Here is a 22038-nt window from a genome sequence, read left to right on the forward strand (position 1 = left end):
GCGTTAACCGACCGTGGCGTCCTTAATACATTTCCCAAACGGTCGGTGATGTATGCTCAGGCAGGATGTTCTCCATTTCCCGCCGCGGCGTATGCGGCTGGGAGTCAGGATGACGGAACGGGCGAGGTTGGAAACGGGCGGATGACGATTAACGAACGATTATTAAGGTGGACCCTTATCGCGGTAATTGCGCGGTATAAATTCAGGTTGCGGACAAATGAACGAACGAATGAACGGACGGGCGAACTGAGCGAAAGAACGAATGAACGGACGAACGAGCGAGCGAACGAATGACGAAGACGACGGCGCGGCGCCGTAATTTTCTGGGTGGACGAGCGTTTGGATGACATGCTCGGTTTCTCACATTACTCTAGCTGCACTCAGTTAACCGACGCGACCGACACGATAATCTTTTTAACTCGTCCGTTAATCGACGTTCGGCTTCGCACCCTTCGCACGTAGGGAAGCTGCTGATAGGTCTTGGGGATCCGCGTTCCTGTTTTGACAAACGCGCCGGGCGACCCGTAAACGCCGATGATAGAGGAAATACCGTTCAACAGAGAAAGCAGCCGGGAATGCAGCCAATTCCGAGCGTGATTTAAATTGGAGTTTGCTATAGCTTCCTCATTTTGAACGAATATCAATGCTTTCATTACCATAATGTAAATGTTCGTCATGAACGACGAAACATTAGTCGTTCATTAGTTAAATACCAATTAGATTACATTATCATAACGTAAATGTATTAATTGGACATATGTGTGAAATGTACTGGCGGATCCACTGGAGGGCCCATGGAGACCATCCTCTCCTCCTCTTTTTTTTTACACACATCGAAATGTTATATACATATTATATACATATATAATTTTTAGTATTTCTAAAATTCTTAATCATAATTTTGATATTCCAAAAATATTTTTTAATTTAAGAAACTTCAAGGTATAAAAAAACAGATTTCATTATATTATCTTTTGTGTTAATGTAATTAAAAATAAAACATTTTGTGAATTATACATTTAAATAATACTTTCTCAATGTAATAATTTATATAATAATTTGATATTCTATCTTTTCATACTTGACCTTTAAACAATTTCACTTGTGGCGTACCAATAGCTCCCTCCCTCAACAAGTTTCTGGATTCGCCAATGTATAAATGATTTATACACACATATAGGTATAAGATTTTTATAATACCTATATAAAAAGCAGATTATTATTTTTATCTCTCGAACTGCTTTGAGAAATATCTAGCTCTCTCAGTAAAGACTCTTTTTGATTCCAATATCACGTTCTATCGATGTACGTAACATGCAGAGAGACTTATCCCGACACGTACGCTGATTTAAGGGAATTCATATGAATCGATTCGTAATAAAAGGAGAGGAAGCAAAGTCACGCGCGCCCATAAACGTTCCCTCCGAAAACGGATGTAGGGGATAATAACGCTGCGGGATCATAATTACTGTTATTACATCTCTGAAACGAATTGCCATTCTTTATTATCTCGCTATCAGTTCTCTCTCATATGTTTCCACTTCCTCCCTGCCCATTTCGCCGCGTGAAAGCGTAATTTTCATGTTTAAATTCATAAAACCACTAAGCGTTTTAACACTTAAGTGAACCAATTTCTCTTTCGAAACGATATTTTTACGTCCCGATTGGTCGGTTGGTGCGAATGCGCGAACAATTTTATTCGCGTCGGACGCGAATAATTAACATTCGTTCACCTTGTTCTCTCATGTATTCACACAGAGATTATCTTTTTTATAATTCTCGATATTTTTTTTCTACCTACGTTCCACACCTTTTTCTCTCTTTTTCTTTCTCTAAGCATCTATTTTTTTCTTCGACGCGTTTCATCCGCTTCCTGCTGTTGCGCGAACGATAAAAATACCTTGCGTGATAAATAAAACAATCACACACTGTAATCCTTTTGCTCGGTCGACCGACGTTAATCGCCGATCGATTCTATACGCATGAGGCGCAGATAGAGAGGCATATGAAGGTAGGAAGGAAGGAAGGAAACGAGACATGGTTACCGTTATTTCCTGAACGGATGCCAGAGGGGATCCGATAATTGTTGTTTCTGTTATGTTCGTATGGCCAACCAGGCGACTGCATGCATGACATTTTATTCATCCCTGGCATCACCATAAAAACACAGTATACTTTGTAACAGGACAGTATCACTTGTATCTATGCATTTGTAAACCGCGCACAATGAGAATAATTCAGTGCAATTGCTGTACTACTGAAATTATCCGAGACAATTATCCGTAGTACACTTAAGCCAGCTGCAAGCCTGTCACGTGACAATAACAAGCTAAAATATTAATTATACGCTGAGTAGTTTGCTAATGCGCAACTGGTTACCAATTCACTTCAAGAGTTAATTAAAATTTAAAGATACTTATATAATTGTCGTGATCAATTTAATCAACATATTTTAATAAGAAATTAACATTTTAATAAAGAAATTAATGTCTGGTTTTCAGAAAGGATAAAGATATAAGGGTTAGATTTTTTTTTTAATAAAAAGATTACAAATATCATATATCGTGAAGTGTAATTTATACCTAAACTTACAAATACATGAAAACATATAATATACAAAAAGAAATAGTAATAGACTATAACTACATATATGGTAAACTCAGTATTTTATGGCCATACAGAAAAGACGGCTGTAATTTTTTCAATAATTACTAGATATAGAGCATTTTTGTAGTCATTCTAAAAGCCTATGACCATCTTACCCGCGTTTATCTTACATCTAATAATGAGTTATACAAATAATAATAAGCTAAGTTACATATTTAATGCTGAAGTTTGTCTGGATACACAATAATGTACTTAATGATTACAATTAGCAATAGAATCAATGTATTAATTTCTATCAGAGTTTTTCAATGTTAAATAAAGTCAAATATATTGAAAATTGTTGTAGATATTGAACTAAACATTGAAAAACGGTTAAAAAACAAAAAAAAATCAATTATTATTATTTAAAAGACTTAACCTTACTACGTCATTATCGTACACTGAAATAAAATATTGGCTAAATATGGCATAGCGTTTTTAATCGATTGAAGCAGCCAATTAAAAATGCCATATTTTACTATTCTAATTTGCTGCAATAATCAAATAATCTTTTCTTTCAATGTACGTTTTAATAAGTAAAATATCACATGTGTATATAGCCTATATATGGTGTGATAGGTATAATAAAAAATAATAATATAATATATTAATGATATTATAAAATAATAATATTATTATAAAATTAAATTGACTATGCAAAGTATTAAAAAAAAACTGTCTAATGCCCATTTCCACCAATGTAGATTAACTTTAATCTCGGTTCAATTTGTTCTTTGTCTTTTTATAGTTCTAAAAATTAGAAAAGATGAAGTAAGTTAAACTGAGATTTAAGTTAATCTTTATTGGTGGAAACAGGCATAAATCTAATTAAATTGACTATATTTTCCTGTAATGTAATAATTCTCTCGTCAAAGAATAACCCAAAAAAATCATTTGTTTTTTGGCTCTGTATTATATTTATGCTCTGTTTTTATGTATTGCTAATGCCAACGTTTCATGAACCTTGTCGTTCACTTCATGAGAAGCGCACTGATACAGTGTCACGGCAAGGTTCATGAAACGTTGGCATTAGCAATAGATAAGAACACGATAATCCGCAAATCCTTTGAAGATAATACCCGTGAAAGCTTCAAAAGCATTTATGTTTTGTATGTTTAGTCTTAGATATTTAGGTCTTATATACAATATTTATTATAAACTTATATATTTATGTCTTATATATTTAGGCCATACTCCGAACATGGCCAAGCAATACTCTACACGAAGCAATGCCCATTCGTGTGGCGAACGTACTTCGCTGCAGTTTTACATACCTAAATGATGCTCGTTTTCCATGTACAAAAATTATGTTTCCGCGTTGACATAACCCACCTCCTCCTCAAACGGATAAAAAAAAACTATCTTTTTTAGGTCCCTTTTTTAATTAGCAATAAGAAAGAACGGATATACACAATCCAAATATTAAAAATTTGATTTTTTAATAATATCTAATGCCTACTAATGCCTAAGTCTAAGTAATGCCCAAGTCATTATACTTGGGCATTACTATAAGGCATTATTATTATAAGGCATTAATAGGCATTAATGGGTATTACTAGGGTATTAATGGGCATATTTGGGCATTCTCAGTAATGCCCAAAACTTGTACACCGTAATGATTTCAAAAAATTGAAGTGACAACATTAATTCTCATCTTGTAAAACGCACAGCATCCTAAAATTAAAATATTCTAACACACTCGTATTATTCTCTTCAACAAATTTCCCCTTTTTTGACTAAATAAAACAGCTTCCTATTCTTAACTATGCAAATTTAAACAATTGTTTTAATTGTTAAATTAATTGTGATATTACAAGACTCTAAGTACCTTTCTTCAAAAAATTTTGTAAGTGACGTATATGAATAAAAGCTGATCTATTAATTTGGTACACGACAGAATACGTAGTGCTTTTCGAGGTGGATTACGACGCGAATTGGGTATTAATTAATTAATTTACAATTTGATGACGAGATTCGTAGGCCGACGAAAATGCGAAAAGGGGGATGATCGACTCGTGTTGCATGGTCGGTCATTAAATGAAACCCATACGGCGATCCGTTCAACAATGCCAGAAACCCTACGTAATCCTCACGTAATTTGAAGCCGATTTCCCGGAATTTCGGCGACTGAGTTAATGTAGCTACGTATTCCCGCTTGCAATGGAAAATAATGATGGCTTATGGCAAGAAATAGCGTGCGCGCGTTACATTGCGAGCACCGCACATATCATCTGATATGCTGTTGATTAGTTTTATTCGCAAAGTCTTCAATCAATCGCGAAATCGGCAGATCAATTAGATATCAGCGATGAAAATTGATTCCAGGGATAATTTCTCGCTCAATTTAGAGAAAAAGGAAGCACGAGCAAGCGAGTCGAAAGTTAACTGTAAGGACGATTAGATCAAAGGAAAGGAAGCATTTGACGAAGGATCTATTATGGATATGGTTGTGGCTTACTACCACCTTCGTGTTGAATAACCTCCATCCCCACATCCGTGTCCGTAAAATTGGAAATCGGTGCTAAAAAGATAAGGAACCCTATTTCCGCAAAGATGCTATCGCGAACCGACGATCTTCGACAGTTCGCGCTAACTTCCACGATACAGTTAACGAGTTCGTAATAATATATTCAACGAGCCAGGCCTGCGGCATATTACATGCTAGTCCCGGATGCAACGTAACATAAATTGGTCTAGAGAACCATTTAATTTCTCTTAAGAGACTGCTAGTTCGCACGAGTGTAAGATTTTTTTCGATTATATGTATTAGAAATGTTCATTGAATATATCACGATAGGAACCAATCGCAAAATTTCTATCTAGTCGCTTTTGTTTGCTGGTAAACTATTCAGTAATAATTTTTATGAGAAAAATCATGTTTAAAAAGTTTTAACGAGTAATAAAACGATATTGATCCTATTTGATTTGATAACAAGACTAGAAACTTTTTTAACGATAATAATACATTTTTCCCATTTTATGCTACCTCACTAGTGAAATAACGGGTAGGCATGTTAACAACGAATTAACTTTGTTGGTTGCGAGCTTATAGACGCGCATGTGAGAGCTAACGAGCTATGCGCAACCGATTCAAATAGCGGACGTAATTCGACAATCGCTAAACTGCCGAACCACGCGGATAGCTATAGGCGCGCTGCATGTTACGAGATTAATATGAAATTAGCACTAATATGTGAATCTAATCATCTGATTACACGGACGACTTCCTGAACGGAACAAAATCGATTCTCGCGGCGGTCGCAAATCCCCGATGGTCCGTCGAGCTGCCGCGTCGATGCATAACGCTACGTCGACATAAAGTTAACTTCATACGTGTTGACTTGCGTAGACGCGATCAAATTTCTTCACTTACAAAATAGCAACTCGCGTAACGAGATTATCGCGTACGCTACTTGCATCTCCAAATTAACCCTTTAAGGCCCAGCATACATAATTATGTATTTTCTTTTAGAGTTCTCCCCAAATGTGTTGTGTTGATACAATATGACTATTCATATAATATTCTTAATTCACATTAGTTGAAATTAAAATTACTGTCTCAATTAAAAGAATAATGATATTCTCAATAAACAAACCATTATTCTGATCGTTTGCAGAAAAATTCATTGGCAATTGATTTTGCGTAACATATTATTTACGAAAACAGGTAAATAACTACTAATTTTTTAATCTATGTCATCTTAAAATATAAGATTAATTCGTTATATTTATTATAATTATACATAATGTTCAATTCTGTAGCTGTTGTACATAATTGTACATAATTATATATCTTCAGAAAATCATATTTCTTGATAATCGATCTAGTTCATTCGGATTCTTAAAATTCATCAGGATGATTTTTAAAGATTGTATATGTATATATATTATGAAGAAAAAAATGTATTCAAACGAAATTGGTGTCTGTGTAAAGGGTTAACGACACTATAAAAATATTAAAGCTTCATAATTGATTTTGTACGACATATCAAGACTCACAATCAATTGCGGAAAAACGAGGGTTGTGGACAGATGATTTATCATATAATTTTCTCCCAAAAAGGGAGAATTGATCGTAAAAAGGGAGAATTCACTATCTTTTTACATGACAATTTATAGCTACTAATTCATTTGTAATCATGATGTTTGGAGAGCAAAACTGTAAAATTCGATTAGTTGAAGTATGTATAAACTTTGTAAAAGATAAAAAGGGAAAAGTGAAAAACTTTTTCAGTGACATATACTTGATTAATCCTCTGTTGGCACACGCTAGAACGTGCGGAATCCTCGAGAAAATCACGAACATACTCGAGCGCTGTACCAGCATGCGCGTGTTTCAAACTGATTGCACGATTACCGAGGTAATTATTTATCACTGTTGCAATCGACTGCCGCGAGCAGCACCGCGGAGTATCACCTGGAAAAATCTACGTTGTATCGCGTCGACATTGCGACGCGCGAGCATGAAGTGGAGAGAAAAAAAAAAGAAGGCCAAAATGGCCCTCTCGTGACCCGACTGCCTTTCATTTACTGGGTGGGAAGCGATTAATTATGTGCTCGAAGGTGCGCAACTCCGTTATACTTGGTGACCCGAGCCTGCTTTAAAGTTGAAGTGGGTCAGTTTTAGCGAGATGTTGAACACGATGTTGGAAACGCTCAACAGCGATTGTAAGACGTTTGAAAGCGCAAGTTTTAATGATTGATTAAACGCGTGCAATTAAAACGCATTACATTGCATGATTTTGACAGCGTGATTCTCTATTACCATCCGCTACGATGACAAATTAGAGAGACTCGGACGGCAGATTTATCAATCGATTAATGCACTATTTGTCATACACAAATGGATATTGCGAGCAAATAAGCGCAAAAATGAAGTAAATTGCCAATATTTTATCGTGAAACGGATTCGTTTTGATCCGAACATGTGTATATGTATGTATATATGCTAGTAACAACAAATCCGATGTCGAAAGAGTGAAATATTTGTTTGCGTATCAGGCACAAATGATAAAGCATAATAGTATCTCAATCGAGAAAAATTATTGAGAAAAAAAAATTAATTTTCTGTAATTAATATATTAATTATATAGGTTTTCTCAAAATCAAACATTAAATTTTGTAAATAAATTATGCGATATTTTTTATACATACACAGATATTGTAATAGCAGCTATTTATTATCATCAAATATGCCTAATTATTGGAATATTATAATTTAATCGATTTTCTATTTCGCGCACATGCTTTGATAGTTTCTAAAGAGCGACTAAATCACGATTAAACGAATTGAATAATGCGCTTATAATCGCATTTAAATATCGATAAAAGTTAACCGAGAAGAAAATGCGCAATGGTGCACATTAATCTTACAGATTATGAATAGCGTGGGAATATTTTACTGTTGTTCTCATGAATGAACAAATGTTTGATTATCGACGTGTAACGAAATGTGATGCAAACCATAATGTTTAACCATAATGAACGTGTGCGCCCATTTCTTATTTTTTGCGTTTCAACATGTCGTGTAAACGTCTCGTTTTTTTTCATGAATATACCTATCGGCCTTTTTTCATGTTCAAACAATAAAAATATTTAATTTATTTACACCTATCGATTTCTATCCAGGGTCAGTTGCGCGATAAAACAAGGTTGCAGCCATATTTTTTAATTCTACATCCATTCATCTTACAATTTTTTTAACTAAATGAATGTTATAAGATATTGAAAAGTGTGTTACGTACATATGTCTTTTAATTCGTTGTATAGACACACACACACACACACACACACACACCCACACCACATACACCACTAAGAAAAACATTGTAATTATATTATCAATAAGAGTATTAGCATTCTGATCAAATAAATCAGAAACTGGTGATAATTGAATTGTTGGTAATTTGACTAGAATCATAGATTTAACTAAAGATAACTAATTTAGACCTACATTATTAAATCTACACTGAAAGAAAAGATTGGTTGCAGCAGTTAATTTTTGATTGCGTTAGATTATCCACAATATAGAATTTCGATAGGCTAACGCAAAAATTGGCTGCTGCAACCAATTCAAAATGCTATATTCTTTCAGTGTACACCTACAAAAGTAAATATATTAACATAAGTCAACATATTGTATTTCGGTAATAGTAGGGGAGGCCTAGCGGGGATTTTGGGATTTATTCGAGCGCGTCAGAATAACATAAAGGGGGAAAGCTTACACCCTAATAAGTACCCCCACCAAATATTAAACCTCTATATAGAGCCGGGGGTCCAGGGGATTAGTAAATAAAAAAAATCGATCGTTCGAAAACTCGAGCGCGTCAGATTAAGGTATGGTGTGTTAATTACATGTAGAAAAGTGTACATTTCAAAAATCTGATGCGCTCGAGGAAATTTTTTTTTCCCCCTTTTTTTGACCCCTTCCTACAGCTAACCCCACCACGCAAACCGTCAGATTAATATTTATCCGTTATCAGAAACACATGGGTCGCTTACACTATTAATATCTGACACGCTCGAGTATTTCATTGTCACTGTTTTTTTTGAAAGCCTGTACACGCTCCCCCCACCACTGAAACGGCATACATCATATAACCTTTTTTTCTTTTTAGCATCTAATCTTCACAATCTAATAGGTCCCCACGACGCTCGAGTAAATCCACATTTAGCCTCTCGGCCTCCCCTACTATAATGAATTAAAAATTTTCAAAATAAAACAAATGATACAATATTTATATCCAAACAAAACGTAAATTTAAATAACTTTTTTAACCTGATCCGCTCTGACGACTAGCTCACTTTGTACCCGATTCGATAGATCACGATTTCCACTACGCTGACCTGAAGTTTTGTTCTCCGAAGTTGCTTCCATGTCCCGCGGTCAGTTTAGTACCTCCAAAATTCTGAATTGTAAAGTTTTTCAAAGTATCTCAGATAATAATAATATTTTTCTAGATCTTTATCATCAATCATTACCAGAGCATTGATGTAATCTTCTTGCATATGCTGTGGACTTATGATCTGTAAATAAAAATTTTGATCAATACTAAAAAGAATTTTCAGAACATATTTTATTTGTACGATAAGTTTTTCGTATATGTTGATATGCGATAAAGTAAAAAACTTTTTGAAGATACATAAACTTTTTCTTTCAAGTCATTCATGTATGAGATACTCGTACGATAAATTAATTTTATTAATAGATAAATTTTTTGATTGCCTAAATGATTTCAATCAAAGTTGGGTTCGTGGTTATTTATAATTTTATAAAATACAGTATCATGTTACAAAAAAATCACAATCAAAAAATTAATAAATAAAAAACAAAAAAATAAATACATAAAAAGATATAGGTACATATATATATATGTGGGGCATTTCATCCCAAGTGTGCCACTCGAGAACTTTTGGATTTTTAATTTGGCTGAAATTTTGATATATTATAATACCCATCGCAAGAAGCTACCATGATTTTTTTCGAATTTTTTTATCAACATAGTCATCAAGATATGAATTTTTTTCAAAATTCGCAATTTTCAAATGCCTATAACTTTGCGAAAAATAATACAAATAAAACGTTTTTTTTTTTAAATTGTGTGTTTTGTTCTTTAGATTTAAAAAAAATATATCAAGAAAAGTTTCAAAATTGTTTTTTAATTTTTTTTTAATTTAATGTAAAAAATTATTAATTTTTTAAAGTATGACACGTTTAATTTTTTTAAAAAAATTCTCATAAAAACTTAGATTTATTTGATGATTTTTAAGACTAATTTGATCGTGGGCAAATTTTTCCTTCTATTTTTTTTCGAATTAATTGTTTTTATGTCACGCGAACCGCGTGACATAAAATATTATGAGTAACTAGTGGGGATATAGTGTATATAGCGCGGGACGGGCGCGAATAACGCACTCGCTTCGCTCGTGCTTTCGCGCCCTTCGCGCCATAACACTAGCCCCCACGCGTTACACAATGTACTATTAATTATGTATTTTTTTACACGATAAAATAATATATAGATATAAACTCGTGACATTTTCATTTCCTAAAATTTTCGGTTTATTCTCAATGTAATAACTTATTTTTTTATATTTACATATTTAAAAAAAAAGTGTTTCCGAGATTGATATTACTTTTATATTAAAATTATCGTTTTCTTATTATGAATTTTTTCACAATATAATTTTTCATTTTTATAAATTGTTATTATTGTTCAATCTTATATTTGTAAGAGTACGGCTTCACTTCTGCATGCAAGAATTAAGCTTATAAGCTTATACAATTGTACATGTATACATGTACAATTACTAAATTTGATTAGTTTTACCCATAGAAACGCAAAATGTATTAGCAAAGTTTTATGGGCAAAACTAATCAAATTTAGTAATTCACAGAGCTGCTCTGTGAAGTTGGCACCCCTAAATGCGAATTTTGGTAAAATCATTATTGCATTTGTTTGTCCACTGTTTGTCCACGTTTGTCCACCCGTTATTTTCATTTGTCCACCCTCCAAAAAAAAGTTATACACAAAAAAAATTATAGCACCTCCAAATGATTGTTTTTTATTATTATGAAAAATATAATAAAAATAGGGTGGACAAACGAAAATAATGGGTGGACAAACAGTGGACAAACGAATGCAATAATGATTTTACCAAAATTCGCATTTAGGGGTGCCGACTTCACAGAGCTGCTCTGAGAAGTCGGCACCCCTAAATGCAAATTTTGATAAAATCATTATTCCATTCGTTTGTTCACTGTTTGTCCACGTTTGTCCACCCGTTATTTTCATTTGTCCACCCTCCAAAAAAAAGTTATACATAAAAAAAATTGTAGTATCTCCAAGTGATTGTATTTCATTATTATGAAAAATATAATAAAAATAAGGTGGACAAATAAAAATAACGGGTGGACAAACAGTGGACAAACGAATGCAATAATGATTTTACCAAAATTCGCATTTAGGGGTGCTGACTTCTCAGGACAGCTCTGAGAAATATTATATATTAAGATTTGTTCAGTCGCGTACGTGTGACACATACATGTAAAGCGTTTTATCCATTAAGCTGTTGTTCAGAATGCTTACAAAAATACCGTCAGAAATTTGTATTGGTGAAAATATTTATAAAGTTAACAATGCGATTCTTCATCGTGGTAAAAATATAAACGAAGGACATTACACAAATTTATTGCGAGCTAAAGGTACAAAATAGACATCCGTAAATGATTTGAAAGTGAGATATGTGTGTGTGTGTGTGTGTGTGTGCGCGCGCGCGCGCGTGCGTGTGTGTGTGTGTGTGAATGGTCGCGAAATGCTAAGAGCGCTTATATATTTTTTTAGAATAAATCTAAATTAAATTATCAATAAATGAGTTAAATCAATATACAATATGATTTAATATAATGATTTAATTAAATAAATAAAAAAAATTTACAAAATAACAATTTTAAAAATAGAATCTGTATTTATTTTTGGAGAATTTTCTACATTATCACGTTTTCAAAATTTACAAAAAGCAGTGGAATTCCTTAAAACAACTTTCTTTTTGAAAAAAGAAAAGTGTACGCCAAGTGTATGAAAAAGTATATTGAATTTCTTAATCAAAAACAAATATGAAATAAATGTAATTAATCAAGTATTTTTCATTACGCAAGACACATAAGACAGACCGAAAGTGGCTAAAATTGTTAACTGGATTATAGTGAAGAGAAAACTTAGCGTGCCTGGGTCGCATTAATTATACTTCAATGAAAACATTATTTTAATAACTAATATAAGGAGACAATGGCAATGAGCCAATAAATTCGTTAAAATCTTTTAAATTAATCTAATATATTGCGAAGAATATCACGTAATTATGGCGTTTCATCCCAGCTTCCAACTACTGGACTCATCAGTAAGGCATTGTAGTGGAAGCCTACGCCTGATACGCCTGAGAGAGTTATTCAATCGAGATTCTATATGAAGAGATATACGCGTATCAAAGCACTTGCGAGAATTTGCGAATATCGATAGACCTCTCTGATGGCGGGTCGACGTAGTAATATTCTTCGCAATATTTATCCAAAGTAATATATGTAATCCTCCTCCTTTTTCCCCCCCCAAATTGCGCGCCGAACAATCGTCGGTCTTGAAACGCAACTCTATCTGAAAAGTTTCCCCAAATTATTTTAATATATAGTATTTGTATTATAAATTAAAATATAAAAATAATAGACATATGTATACAAGTATGATATATATGTATGTATATAGTGATATATAGTTTGTGGGACATGAAAATGTATTCACAAATAATATTATAGATGTGATGTAAATTATGGAGAAATAATATTTAGACATAAAGAGAAACATTATAAATAATAAATATATAAGTTTAGTAAGCAATTATTAACATCTCTTCTTTGTTGAATTATTGTTTTTATTGTATATTGTGTATATCTGCAAAATATTACGATAGCACCATGATTCTAGAATATTACGTTTTAATGCGATCCGGACACGTCAAGTTTTTTCTTCACTATAATCCAGTTGACAATTTTAGCCACTTTCGGTCTATCGTATATGTCTTGCGTAATGAAAAATACTTGATTAATTACGTTTATTACATATTCGTTTTTTATTAAAAAGTTCAATACCTTTTTTATGCACTTGGCGTATATATTTAGTTAATAATAATAATAATATTTTTCTTTTTTTAAAAAGGTTTTTTTAAGGAATGAATGATCGGAATAAGTATCGGAATATGAGAATAGTGGAGTGTCATTGGTGTAGTACATGTATGTATTCTTATTTATTTAATAATATTATTTATGAATATATAAAACTCAGGTAAAAACTAAAATATAGATTTTTGTGATTATAAATTGATATAGGTAGAAAGATAAGAAATCAATAATTCTTTATTTTAAATAAATCAAATATATTATTTTAATACTTTGTCCTTTTTCATGTTATAAATATTTAATTATTTATTATTTTTTAAATAAAAACCAATGGGTGTGAAAATTCACACGTTACTGACTGATGTATAAATGACAATAGCAGTCAAAGTGGTAAATTTTAGCTTTAGACATGTATCCTAAAAATTTAATTAATTAAAATTATGAAAGAAAGTTTTTGGAAGTATAACATGTTATCAAGCTAAAAGTATTTTTTGCTTTTCAAATAAACGATATGCGCAAAATGTATTATATTTTAAAATAGGCATAATTTATTTTAATATCATTATGCATTTTATATGAGGATGTCCGGGGTACATTCTTAGATGTAGAGATGTCTTTTACGATGTCTTTAGGATAAATAACCCTACGTTTTCTGAATATCCTGAGAATGTTTCCAGGACGTCTATCTAAGAATGTGTAAGTTGTGCAATATGCATGTATTTAAAATTAACACTAATAAAATTCATTTCTGTTCCTCCTAGAGATTAATTTTATTAGTACATCCATTGTATCATAAGAGAAAAAAATAATATTATGGCACATTATTTATACTTTTTTCAATAAATTCGTAAAAAAAATAATCGATATTTAAATGTAAAACTTAACAATTCTATTTGTCAAATTTGTTCAATCGATTATATATTCAAAATTACGAAACATTTATTGCTTAGAATTTTATTTATAAAAATATTGCATAATAACTTGAAAAAACCAAGAACGATAATGTGGCCTTCTATTAAAAATATATTTAAAAATGCATTTTGTTTAAAAGATACTATTTAGTTATAAAACTAACAAAAAAAGTAAAATATTGTGGAATATGCAAATGTATATACGTTATACATATACACAAGTTCTTATGCATATAGGTAACTAATAAAATCTATAATACATGTAATATAAATTATGAATTAACAATTCATAGCAGAATTGCAATTCATATAATAATCATTTAAATACAAAATCTTATAAAGAAGCCATCAACAATTAACAAACTTAGAGGGCTACATTGACAAAATGCCATTCTATTGTTTAACTTTGTATAACTCAAAATGTATAAAACCAAATAAACAGTTAAATAACAAAACAACACACTTAAATATACGTTATATATTCGAGTGATAATACGACGAGCTACTAGGCAAATAATTTAATAAGTACTCACTAGAATTCTTAATAGCGTTACTTAATAGCGGATATATACACATATACATGTATATACATATAGTTCATTATATCACTATCATAATATCGCTTTCTCTCTTATAATAATTGTTCTAAAACAAAATCAAAATAAATTATGAAATCCAATTATACAATCCTTTGTGCGTTATCAATTGATAATGTAAGATGTTTATAAACAATTTATGTAAATCCGTAGCAATTGATTCAATTTATAAGACAATGAATTCGATAAACTCTCTACAAAACTGCATTGTATACAAGACACTTTTATAATTACTTCTTTCATCGTATTGTTCATTTAGCAAATTGAATCAGTTCGTTAAAGTTTGTTGATAATTTTGAGATAACGTTATTTTCTAACGAAAAGCAGAGAATGTGGTATCGAATGGTTTTAAATTTCATCCAATTACGAATTGTCGACATCAGGTCGACGTTCTCTCTTAGCCATGTTCTCAAGGTTTTACGTTACTGAACAGAAGGTTCGTTAGGATAATCATTCAACGGCGAAATTATTTTTGATAAAAGGTAGCTGCTTATTCTGCGTGATGAAAGCAGATTAAATAAATCCTGATAATAGTTTATACACGATAATAGTTTATAAACAGCTAGTTTATATAAATAATTCTTCCTTATTTATAATGTGTATCTGCAAGTATTAACACTTATTGATCCAGATATGTCCTAGTTATATAAGTATTATTATTAACATCACAATAATTGTAGATCATCAAAATAGCAATTCCGTGCAATTGCAAAGATTAAATCGATGTCTACAATGAGATTTTATGGCGTAAATCTTAAGCTTTTAAGTCGTAAATCGTAAGAAAATTGACCAATTATAGTTGATTATTTCCTCACATTTGATTTTAATTGAATTAGGCAATTTCTTATTACGACTTATGCCTAGTCCACCTTGTTTTAATCATTAGGCTTTAAGCTGTAAGCACTAAGAAGAAAGCTATAAAACTTAATATATTAAATCAAGTAGTCCGCAATATGGACATAATTTTCAAGACATCAGTATCTACCAGGTAGCGAGGTTATATATAACATAGTAGCATTTAAACATAAATATGAGATCATTAATATAATATAATATTTGCTTTGACATATTTGACGAAAATCAATTTTGCTTACCATGTTGTAAAATACTGCAGATGTCATCACTTGCGATGCACTGACATTTAAAATCTCATTACGTGTTGCAATCGTTATTTCTGATCTCTCATTGGTTGATGCACATATTCAGAACTTATTTAGCGTTAAGAAAAGCCTGGTCCACAATCTTCCTTTAAGTAGACGTAAGCGTTAAACTTTATGCACTAGGTGATGTCACATCCGTCCTTAAACTTACTTTAATCCATAAAACATAAGCTGTAACAAAATCGGCAATTCCCATTTCTTAACGTGTCAATATGTCAAAGCAAACCTAATATTATATTATATTATTGATCTCATATTTATGTTTAAATGCTATGTTGCATATAACTTCGCTGCCTGATAAGATACTGATGTCTTAAAGATTATGTCTATATTATGGACTATTTGATTTAACATGTTAAGTTTTATAGTTTTCTTGTTAGTGTTTATAGCTTAAAGCCTAATGATTAAAGCAAGATTGTGGATCAGACAAAATGGGAAGTGCCAATTTCGTTCGTTATAGCTTATGTTTTATAGATTAAAGTAAGTTTAAGGATGGATATGACGTCACTTAGCGCATAAAGTTTAACGCTTACGTCCATTTAAAGCAAGGTTGTGGATCTGGCTTTGCCTGGTTTTGGTCTTAACCCTAAAATCCTAAATTTCAGCTAATGGAATTCAGATTTTGGTTAGGACTGGCAGCCTTATTGGCTGAATTTTAGGATTTTAGTGTCAAGGGAATCCTAAAGCAAAGCTCAAACTGTAACGAAATCGCCAGATATCGCTAGTTTACAACACATCGACATATCTCTCACGCAGCAATGATGCACGCAGCCGCATTACCTGTCAATTTTTATATCGTAAATTCGTCGCGATAAAGTGTCTAAGTCTAAGCACTCAATGCTGTTCACGCAACGTGCCTGTGGACTACTATTTCTTAAGTACAGATTGCGTAGCTTTTATATGAAACAAATGTTGTTGCATGCAACGACGTAACAGCTCTGTAACGCCATATTGGACTAAAAAATGGTAAAGAACTTAATTTTGAAATTTTTTATCGTTCTCAGCATAGATTCTACCTCATTCTGGCACAGACACGTATTAATGCGTATTTAATCCTGTAAATGGATTTTCGAATCTGTGAATGACAAAAAAAGTATTTACGATAGAAAAGTTAAATGGTTTAGTTTTGGTAATATAGACGATTTTATGTTCCTCTTAAGCCCACAGCATACACAAAAGGTGTCGTTTTGACGTTTACAATGCTGTAAGCATTAACGACTTAATTCGAAATTTTCGAACAGTTCGTGTTCGAAGCGATTCGAATATGAATAGTTCGCACATCTCTATTAAATCTGAAATCTCATAGGATCGTACATGTGAGAAACACTATTTAGGTAATACAGAGTTTAGGATCTCCTTAAGACCCGAAGCATAAAAAATCAGCTTTAGGACTTATGTCTTAAAATCTTTGTAAACGCTACTTTAATGCTAGGTACAGTTTAGGATGAGTGATCACTTGAATGATCATGAAGTTAATTCCTGAATTCAGGGGAAAAATTTTTTTTATTATGTGTCAGTTAATAGTTATTATACGCCAAATTACAGTTGACCAATAGTTATAGTATATATATTAATTCGATCCCAATTATATTTTTTCATAAGGGAAATATATTTCCTTTTTTAAAAATACTTTCTTTATTAAATTTTAATTTATTATATTATCTTAATATGATTTCAATAATTATTAACGTCTAATATCATTATATGTGCGTATATATATTATATAATATTTTATATTATATTACATTATATTCTATTATATTATATATATTTTATATTGTGACGTTGCACACACAGTTTCGTTGCCGCGTCGCAGTATATAAATATCTTTAAGTATCAATGGTTATCATTGAGAAATCAGTCATCATACTTGCTCATTGTATATTATATAAAAAATTATAAATAGTACAATTTTTAAATAACTTTTAGCTTTTATATATTTTTGTTTTATCTAAAATGATTAATATTATATTTTATAGTTTTAGTAAGATAAATTTATTTTATAAAAACACTATAAAATATGGATTATTTCAGATAAAATAAAAAATAAGAACTAAAAATTCTTTAAATTATCGTGATAATTGAACCTATTATTACGTTCCAATAAAATGTCCTTGCGTTATGCAATAAATTGTACGTAGAAATGCAGAAATATAAGAACCGTGGCGACAGCTTTTGGTTCGCACGTAAAGCTTGTACTCTCGATTCATATATTATACCGACATTCGATATATGATTCTTTTTACTACTATTAATTTATAAATTACTAAAAAAATTATTAAATGTAAGTCATGTCGTACATCGTTTAGGACATAATTTATTTTAATAATTTTTTTATCACTGCATTAATGAAAAATATGATTATAATTGTATTTTTTTATTATACTTTATAAACTAAACTTTGAAAATGATATTAAGAATTAATTTTACTAGAAAAACGTGTAAAAACTTTATAAAAATACAGAAGAATATAAGCAATTACAGAGTCCTCTTTTTTATTAATTATCTTTTAATAATAGGTATATATTTCAGTAATTACGTAAAGATGTTTCCCATAATTTACAATTTCAAAATTATGTTTGCTAAAAGTGGGAAACATACTTTTTTATTATTGACTATACTTTCACCAAATGTGCAATTACCTCAGTCGCGGCAATATATTTATATAACAAAGAGTGGCGATTAACAGCAAGCAGTTTTGCAAGAGTTGCAGTAATTGACACGCACGAACGTATTTGTTAATCAAAATACACGACAGATTGACAGTGAGCAGGTCTATCGAATTTATTGATGACAGACTGACAGCAGAAATTCAAAACATATATCCAAATGTCAAAATTTTTACTTGATGGAACAAAACACTCGCTAGCAGTACACAACACCGCCGCGAGTGAAACGGCGAGAAACACACACTTTTGCATAACGCACAAACCATATACATAAAGAATTTGATTGGTTCATTGACTCATGCATAAGAAAATGGGCCAATGAAATTCCTTATGCACATGCTTTATGCGTTATGCAAAAGTGTGTGTTTCTCGCCTAAACGGAGTCACAAGCCATATCTAACTTCTCGTGCAAAAAAGTTATGTGGATAAGTCCACAAATACAATAGCGTAGTAGTAAGCCTTAAATCTTAAGAAATTGTCCAATCACAGTCGAAAACAACAATTGACTGTAACCCCGGATCTACAATACGTGTTTTAAGCCTTAGGCTGTAAGAAATTAACCAATTACAGTCGAATTCGAGGAGAATAATCGACTATGATTCGTCCATTTTTTATGGCTTAAAGCTTAAAACTCTATTGTAGATCCGGATTAATTGATCAATTTCTTAAGACTTAAGACTTACTACACTATTGTTTTTTGCGGACTAAGGGCTGCCGCACACCCCGTCCGTAACAGTACCAATAATATATGTACCGTAAGAATAAGCCAATCACAGTCGAGAATTCTTTTGAACTCTTAATTCTGATTGGCTGATTTTTACGGTACGATCTTATGGTTACTGTTACGGCAGGTATGTGCGGCAGCCCTAATAAGATAAAAGATTGCGTTGAATATTTATTTTGCAATTATTGAAATTTTTCTTTGCACAGATTGAATTACATTTTTAGATCTAAAAGTATAATCCAGTCTTTGCAAAGAGAAATTTCAATAATTGCAAAATAAATATTCTGTTGAACGTAATCTTTTATCTATATTTATATATTAGGACTGCCGCACACACCTTCCGTAGCAGTAACTATAAGACCGTACTGTAAAAATCAGCCAATCAGAATTAAGAGTTCAAAAGAATTCTCGACTGTGATTGGCTTATTCTTGGGTGTGTTAAGTTAGCACCCCAACTATAGTACTCAGAAGTTCTGATTAGAGTTCCCACTTCCTTTTGACGAGACGAAAAGTTCCCTATAGTTAATAACAAGAGTTCCGTTTAATAAACATTAAAAAAAATTTTTTTTTAATTGGGGTGCTAATTTTTTATCGAATTTCGAGATGGAATAGTTCTGAGCAGCTTAACAGCTTCAATTTGCGATTGCCTAGAGTTCCTGATATGTAAAAAAAATTTTCGAAGACTTTCTAGACATGGAATTGGCGAATTATTTATAATTTCTAAGAGCAACATCCTGATATCCTCCTCGTTGACAACCTGAACTCGCTTTTTCAAAAGATAAATTTAAAAAATTTAATGCTCTATTTTGCTCTAATTTCTCTGGTGAAAAAACATTTGGATAATTACTTTCTCGGATAAATTGGCGAGTTATATTCTCAACTTCTTCCAAACTTCTCCCAAGAGCGATACTCCTCTCATCGACAGTTGATTCTCCTTGGAGGAAAACACGTGGATATTTCTCGTCAGCACTCAGATGACACTATTCCCTGACGGTGAACATGTAGACACCAACTTTGTCGACGGCGGACACCTGGACAACACCTGGACCAACTTCCTTGGAGACGGATATTCAGACATCGACGTATATATACGCAATGACACATTAAGCAGTCAAACGACCAATTTCATATTTTTATGTACACTATGTTGTATCTACCTCGATTGATTCTACTTGTACATCGTTAGACATTGAATGGTTTGTCTCATTCGATAAAATTTCTTACATGTACAATCCTATGAAATTTCAGATTTAATATAGAGATGTGCGAACTATTCGTATTCAAATCACTATGATTCGAGCACGAACTATTCAAAAATTTCGAATTAAGTCGTCAATGCTTACAGCGTTGTAAACGTTAAAACGACACCTTTTGTGTGTGCTGTGGGCTTAAAGGGATCCTAAAATCGTCTGTATTACCGACTAAATCATTTAATTTTTGTATCGTAAATATTTTTTTTGTCATTCACAGATTCGAAAATCTTTTTACAGGATTAAAGTATACGCATTAATACCTGTCTGTGAGGTAGAATCTATGCTGAGAACGATAAAAAATTTCAAAATTAAGTTTTTTACCATTTTTTAGTCCAATATGGCGTTACAGAGCTGTTACGTCATTACATGTAACAACATTTGTTTCATATATTTCGTTAATTATTGCGAAGATTGTAAAATGGTATAGAGGACGTTTCTTCTCAGTTTAGTCCATTCTACCTCTATGTGACAAAACTTTTCATTACTTCTTAAACACCCTGTATAATAAAACATGCAAAATAACGATATTCTCTATTATCGAATCATTTTGAATCAATATATTGCTGTATCAATACTACGTATTTCGATATTGATACAAAATATTGATAGTCTGTGCTTCTCCGCACATCCCTATTATGTCATGCGATTAATCAAATTTTAAAATGTAATAATTATTACTTAATGATTGGTTTATTCTCATCGGTATTTAGTAATAATTATTGTTAACTTAAAAAAATCTTTAATCTCTCTATTAAATTTTTTTCTTCCAGCCAATGATTTTTGTGTTGACCAAGTTAGTCGCATGTATAATGCGCACTAGACACATATTGGCCATAGACTTGTAACTATCCTAGTTTTATATTTAATATTTGAATATATATATATATATACACATATATTTTAAAATAATTGTATTATAATTAATGTTTTTAGATATAAAAATAATTTTATCTACATATATATTAGAATTCAACTGACAATATAATTATGCCGTTAAAAAGTTAAAAGTTATGACTCGATTCGTATTCGAAAAAAATATTTGAATTATTATAGATTCGTTTCGAAAAATCTTGAGTCGCACATTTCTAAAATTTAATGTTGCTTTAAAACATTTTCGTTCATTGTATTGTTTTGCCATTATATTAACGCCTTTTTAGCTACCTATCATCCTCCAAGGTGAAGATAAATATTAGAGATGAGCTTCAAGAAAATCAAATCTTTGCATGTATATTTAACTATTTACATAAAATACAAAATTGAAATAATATGGATCATGAAATGTTCACGAAGTTTGGCTTAAAACTCAGCTCAAAATTCAACTCAATAATCTAGATTTAAGGTTAGTATATCAGTGATCAAAAGAGAGTTTCCACTTCTTTCGTCCTTTTAATTTTACATGAAATCTTATAT

General features: G+C 31.6%; 2 protein-coding genes across 2 annotated transcripts in view; one reads left to right on the forward strand and one right to left on the reverse strand.

Annotated features, from left to right (window-relative positions):
* Positions 1-9523, reverse strand: part of LOC108778273 (tetraspanin-9-like) — a 50361-nt gene extending 40838 nt beyond the window's left edge. Inside the window, exon 1 of the mRNA XM_018545404.1 lies at positions 9425-9523. Coding sequence (XP_018400906.1) covers positions 9425-9523 — 99 coding nt within the window. The remainder of the gene's footprint in view (positions 1-9424) is intronic.
* Positions 1-22038, forward strand: part of Dhit (regulator of G protein signaling double hit) — a 74523-nt gene that overhangs the window by 11742 nt on the left and 40743 nt on the right. The gene's annotated exons all lie outside the window — the stretch shown is intronic.

Source organism: Cyphomyrmex costatus, unplaced genomic scaffold (genome assembly GCF_001594065.2).
Source record: "Cyphomyrmex costatus isolate MS0001 unplaced genomic scaffold, Ccosl1.0 scaffold5, whole genome shotgun sequence".
NCBI classification, from domain to species: domain Eukaryota; kingdom Metazoa; phylum Arthropoda; class Insecta; order Hymenoptera; family Formicidae; genus Cyphomyrmex; species Cyphomyrmex costatus.